Source organism: Mus pahari, chromosome 6, assembly GCF_900095145.1.
Source record: "Mus pahari chromosome 6, PAHARI_EIJ_v1.1, whole genome shotgun sequence".
In the NCBI taxonomy this organism is placed as follows: domain Eukaryota; kingdom Metazoa; phylum Chordata; class Mammalia; order Rodentia; family Muridae; genus Mus; species Mus pahari.
The window spans coordinates 95,343,412-95,350,120 of record NC_034595.1 but is presented as its reverse complement, the minus strand read 5'-3'; the positions used below and the strand labels follow the sequence as shown (position 1 = coordinate 95,350,120).

General features: G+C 40.9%; 1 protein-coding gene across 2 annotated transcripts in view; it reads right to left on the bottom strand.

Moving 5' to 3' along the window:
• The window catches only part of LOC110323434 (oogenesin-2-like), a 6,530-nt gene extending 6,242 nt beyond the window's left edge, over positions 1 to 288 (bottom strand). The window contains exon 1 of one of the 2 annotated variants that reach the window (XM_021200651.1): positions 221 to 288. In XM_021200651.1, the coding sequence (XP_021056310.1) occupies positions 221 to 250 (30 nt within the window). In that variant the 5' untranslated portion in view covers positions 251 to 288. The remainder of the gene's footprint in view (positions 1 to 220) is intronic. The other variant, XM_021200650.1, reaches the window with a different exon arrangement.
• Between the last annotated feature and the right edge of the window lie 6,421 nt (positions 289 to 6,709).

Genomic DNA, 6,709 nt, shown 5'->3' with positions numbered 1-6,709 from the left:
GAAGAAGAAGAAGAAGAAGAAGAAGAAGAAGAAGAAGAAGAAGAAGAAGAAGAAGAAGAAGAAGAAGAAGAAGAAGAAGAAGAAGTCGAGGAGCAGGAGGAGGAGGAGGAGGAGGAAGAAAAAGAACCAAGGAATACATTATATGAACAAAATTTCAAATGAGGACAAGGCTAGACTAGCTTGCATGAGATAAGGATCTTTATAGAGCTGAGGGACTTACTTGATCTGGACACTGGTTACAGATCACCATATTCAGGCAGGGAAAGCTGTAACTCCAGGCTTTAAGAAATTGATAGTTTCTATGCCTGCTTTGACTCTTTATATAGTTTCCAGCTGAACCCTCCCTCTGTAGCCACACCCTCAGAGTCAAAGTAAGTCTTTGATTCAATAGTTGAGTCGCTACCCACTTGCTCATTTTCAGATTTGGATGGTGTAGGTAAATTGGATCAGACCCATACACAGGAAGATTCTTAGGCCAGAGAGAGAGAGTCAAGAACTGTTCTATTGAAACAAAGTGATTTTCATCATGCCATTCATCACAGCATTTCAAAGGAGAGACAGGTGGATATATGACTTCAAAACTACATTTATACACCAAGCATATGGCACTTATCCAAACTCATACTGACTATGTATTGAGGTCAATACCCAGGACATGAATTTCAAGTTTCTGCCCACACTACTCACGGCATGCTAGTCTGAGGCCTGTGAGTATCAGCATGGGCACGATTCAGGGCATGGCAGGAAACCACAGCAATGGCTGTATCAGGCCAGCAAGGTGCATGTTGGAAGGTCTCTTGCATCTCACATAAGCTCTCATCCTTATCCCGGTCCCAGCCCAGTGATTTCTGTGTTTCCTCCTCCATTCTCCAGCACTTCATGGAAAATCAGATGGAAAAGACCAAGTTGGTAATTCTAGCTATTCTCTCCTGTGTAGGCTTTCCCAAAATTTATTTGTTTTGGATGCCTTCTTCTTTGATTTCTGACACTGGGTCCAACACACTGCCCAGAATGGTCTTGAAGTCTTGAGCATCCTGTCTCAGTGTGCAAATTCCACAGCTACCACAGAAAGATTGAGAGAGGAGAAAGGACAGGAGGGAAAGCAATTCAAGCCGAATGATTCATTGGCATGTCTATCTCAGATTCAGTCTCTCAGGGTACTCTTATGTAATTACATGGCTCCAGAGATGCTTAGAGGACATTTAAATGTCTTGGATCACTTTTAAATTTCAGACACAGTCTGGATCTGCAGCCAGGTTGTCACGAGTTCATAGACTTACCTTATTCTCCAATTAAGTATAATAAAGCCCACTGTCACACAGGATATAATAACAACTTCAAATTAAAGAGTAATGCCCTACATTTTAGAGATTCTCCTCAGTCTGTCCTCGACAGACTCAATCTGTGGAAAGTAGAACCTATGTTGTTGGGCATATGACAGTAGTATTGCCTCATTTGAGGGCCTTAATAGATATCAGTGTCATTTTTGCCATGACAAGAGGCTGGTCATGTTGCTTTCTCCTGAATAACCTGTCCAAAGGGAAATGAGATTCAAAAGAGCAGGTTTTGTTACCTGGCGAGACAAAGGTTAATTTTATCTGGGTCGGTTCTTGTGAGAGCCTCAATATGCTGTTACTTATGAGTGTTTGGACTTTTGACAGGTAGAGAGTACAACAGGGCACACTGAGTTCTCTAGTATTGCAGAACAGGGACTCTGGGCTTCNGGTGGTTTCTGGAAAGGGGGAGACTTACAGTTCCTAAGACATTGCATGAATATATGGCAACTGAGTGCTTCACCAGACCACTTTTGACTCAGTCATGTTCCTGAGGACAGGTATGAGATTTTTGCCTTCACTTATCCTTTGTATCCTATCTCCACAGTAACAGTAAAGACCAGAAAAAGGCAGCTGTCACTGGTGTTATAGAATGCTGTAACCATACAATTGAAGCAGGTATGGGATACCAAGGCAGTTCAATGAGCAGACATGCTCATTAAGGACGAACCATCAATTAGCACCACCTCTATCTCCTTATTTCTGTTGAGACAATGTTTTACTATGTAGTATTGGCTTCTCTGCAATATGAGTTGATGACCAGGCTGCATAAGCAGTCATAGTAATCTGCTGTCCTCTGCTTCTGTTTCTCTGAGATTAAGGGCACTGGTCCTCATGCCTGACCAGATATTTTTTTCCCTACCATCAAGGTACTTTTATATGTCACTTATGGAAGTTCAGGTCACATAGAACAAATGGTTCTTAGGAAGCGAAGTCGATTTCACAGGCATGCCTTTAATGTCTTTTGCATTTCGGTGTCCATTTAATTATAGTGGACGGGACACTAACCAGGTTCATCATGCTAGGCACTCACTTAATACTTATCTTCCTATAACTCCCAGTTGCTTACAGATTATGGTGTGACTTACAGAGTAACCACAGAGATGAGGAAGTTTTCGATAGAAGGTGTCTCCTCCTGCATCTTTACCCCCCAAAGTCTAGCTGGCATGGGCATGAGACGCTGAATCCAGATCTCTGATGTTCTGCCTCAGCATATTACAGTAGTGCATCCTTATCTCCCACCCATGTGTTCTTCTTTTTTATAAATTATTTATAGAGCAAAGTCTGTTGTAGAGTTACCCAGCTGAGGCTAGTCTTGAACATTTTATCCTCAAGCCATGAACTCGAGTGTGGCTAGGAGTGGAATCCTCACATCCAACAGTGAAACTATTTGTTTAGGTCTGGCCAATGTCTCTGTGTGAGGCAGTTAGAGTGCAAGAGACACCCTGATTACTCAAGACTACTTTTGACAAGTGAACTGTGATCACAAAGGTCATTCTAAGTCTCAATATGTGGGGTTCAGCAGCATACCACTCTAATTCCTGCACTTGAGAAGAGGAGGTTGGAGAATCAGAAGACCAAGGTTAGTTTTGCTCCATAGAATGTCCATATCTAGACTGGAACAGATGAGAATCCACAGCAACAACAATCATCCTCAGTGGAGACAATAGAGAACCTTGTGATCCCATAATTAAGAACTCTACCTCACCTGCTGACGTTTGAGCTCTTTCAAGCTGGTACTTAGTCTGGAATATTGTGAATTTGCTGGAAGGCGCTTTTTCAGGGAAACAAGCATGTCAGTTATGGTGGGACACAACTGGGATGCCAGTACTCAGGAAGTAGTGCATACAGAATGTTCTATGCTCTGTTCTGGATACCCCATCACAGATGCTTGGCCTTTCTGCTAGTCCTGGGAAGCTGTTTCGATATATCAGAACTTCTTGTTTGAGTAACACCTTCATGTCTAAAGAAGACATTGTATTCTAGGTACTCTCCGATTCCCTGAATTAGATTGATAAAACTTGACAGTAGACAGCTGTTGAAGCTTGTGTGGGACCTTGCGTTTTTGTCAAGCTAAATTAGAAACCAATCTCAAAATACAACAAAACAAACCCGAAGACTTGTTTGAGTCAGGGACTCTCTAAGTAACCCATGAATGTCTATTACTCTCTTTTGTAGAAAATGATGGGCTAGATCTTACTACATAGAACAGACTGGCCAGCCAGCCTGTGTTGCCAAGGGTATCCTGGGACTTGCAGAAATCCACCTGCCCATGTTTTCCAGCTGCTACAATCAAAGTTGTGACCCATCACTACCTGTTTTGAAGTAGCTTTTGATACAGACTTCAATTCCTTGTTTTTGAGAAATGACATCATTGTGACTACAACATGGTTTCAAGTCCATGCAGTCTTGAATATCCCAAGAATTTAAAATTTCCTCATCTCAATGTTTTCAGGGTTTCTCTCTGTATGACTGGCTCAATTCATTTTTGTCCTTTGACATCAATTATAAATAAAATAATACAAGGTGCACTAGGACAATCGTCTTGTAAGTCTGCTCAGTTATATTAGCTCTAGTCTCATGAGCTCTATTTTGTTTTAAATTATTCTCATGTGATAAATGCCAAAGGTAGGCAACACACCTTCTTCAGTTTATATGTGAGCAAAGGTAATCATAAGGCAAATGGNCCTTATCAGAAATATAAGCAGGTAAAATACTCTGATGAACTTTACATTGAGAAGTAAATTTAAAATGAGAAGGACCTGAGTGGGTGAGGAAATACTGTCAAGTGCTCTTCTGCATGCAACTCAGGTGTCACCTCACCACCTTTATTAATATGGCTCATTGTACCAGCTGAATATATTGTGTGTCTTACATATATTGGTCTGCCTTACATTGCCTACTTGAGCACTATTTACTGAATCCACAGAGAGTTTGTTTAATTTTTTCTTCCTTTTTTTGTAATTTATCAGTCAGATTTATTTTTAGTAGATATTTTCTTTATTTACATTTCAAATTTTATCCCCTTTCCTCATTTCCCCTCTGAAGATCCCTCGATCACATTCCCACTCCCCTTGTTCACTCACCCACCCACTCCTGCTTCCCTGTCCTCTCATTCCCCTACACTGTGGCCCTTCAGAAGACCAAGTGCCTCTCCTATCATTGATGTCCCACAAGGCCATCCTCTGCTATAAATGTAACTGGAGCCATGGATTCTTCAATGTGCATTCTTTGGTTGTTGGTTTAGTCCTTGGGGGTACTGTTTGGTTCATATTGTGGTTCCTCTAATGGAGCTGCAGAGCCCTTCAGCTCTTTGGGTCCTTTCTCTAGTTATTCCATTGGCAACCCTGTGCTCAGTCCAATGGATGTCTGTGAGCATTCACCTCTCTATTTGTCAGGCACTGTCAGAACCTCTCAGGAGAGAGCTATATCAGGTTCCTGTAAGCAAGCACTTGTTGGCATCCACAATAGTGTCTGGGTTTGGTAACAGTATATAGGATGGATCCCCAGGTGGGACAGTCAATGGATAGCCTTTCCTTCAGTTTCTGTTTCAAACATTGTCTCTGTATCTCTTCCCATGGGTATTTTTATTCCCCTTCTACAAAGGACCAAAGTATCCACACTGTAGTCTTTCTTTGTCTTGAGCTTCATGTGGTCTGTTAATTATATCTTGGGTATTCTGAACTTCTGGGCTAATATCCACTTATCAATGAGTGCATGCCATGTGTGTACTTTTGTGGTTGGGTTACCACACTCAATATATTTTTTTTTTCTTAAGCAGGATTTCTCCAGGTTGTCTGTGTATTGTATTTCCACACAAGATTTCTCTGTGCCCTTGGATGTCCTGAAACTTCCATGATGGAGCATGATGTCTTTGAACTCAATGATCTGCCTGCCTCTCTCTCTCAAGTGCTGGGATTAAAGGCATGGATCACTCCTGCCTGGATGTGCCACCACTACTTGGCCTCAATGGTTTTAATGCCAAAAATTTCCCCTCTAGGATATGAAACCTCTCCAAAGCCCACTCCTTCCCAAAGAACATGTGCAGTCCAACCATAGCCTGGGAGAATATATCTGGCTGGGAAATGATCTCCAGGAAGGTTTAAGTCTCAGCCCATGATTCGATGATGAGTAGACTGCTCAACTCAACAGGACCTTTTAGTAAAAATGATTCTGGGGTTTCTACACCATTTTTGATCATTCAAATCCCAAATAACTAACATAGAACCTTTATATTTCTAAGAAGCCTTAATAGCACTTCAGCTGTGCAAATATCAACTCTTTATGCTATTTTGACTATGCCCCTGTCAATATCCCCACATGATAACCTTTCATGGTCTGTCTGCTCTGTTCCAACTTTATCAGGCAACTCTCATGTTTCCATGATTCATTTAACCCATGGTGTCTCCTTTTCTCCACTTCTCATTTTCTCTCCTCAGACCCCAAGCCTGAGAACCAAAGTCCAACACATCTCTGTTCTATCTAGCTATTTGCTGTAGGTATCATTATTTAGCCAATAGATTTATATTTGAAGAAAGGTTATATAGCATAATTTGTTTAAAGTGAGGATTTCCTTGTCCCTAAGGGCAACCAGAACTTTGGGGCAGTATTTAGCATTATAATACAGAGCAATAGACAAAATTTTAACACAGGAACTCAGAGAAATAAATACCAAATTCCCAATCATTCATCTGGTTGATCCTTGGCTAGAACAACTAAGGGAATCTATGAAATGGCATCATCAGTCACTAAGGACAATTGTTGGCAGTCACCTGTATTTGTATATTAGGAGTAGGTTGTATATCAGCAAACTTTCAGTAGCCATTGCCAAAGTATGAAGGCACTGGGAAACATGAATGAGAGATTATAATTGAGATGCTGAAGGCAGGAGGGTCACTAGCTTTGTGACATATTTGGTTACTTCTAGAGCACTGGAACAGACTGCCCGAGGCTTGCTGAAATGAATGGAAGATAGAAAGTAAGGAAGAAGAAAATATCCATAATACAATTAAAACAAAGCAAAAAGAAATCCAGAAAATTTTAATTGTCAAGCAATGGTTCAGACTTTTTATGTGAATGTTGAGATCAAGAAATCCTGCTGCATCCAGAAAGTTTTAGAACATTCTGGTCTTCATGAAGAGAACAAACCTTGTATTATTCAACAGAAAGAACTAATTTTGTTTTTTGTTTTGTTTTCCCGGCAGCATTTTAACCTAGGCTATTTCAAACTGAGTAGAGCAGGACAGCCTAAAAGAAGCATAAGGATAACCTGGCCCCTGATTCTGTTGCTGGAAATTAGGGGACAAGATTACAAGATTGTCAGGCCTAAATTGAAATAAAGATTAGCATTAAAGGCAGTTTAGTTTCTCCTACCT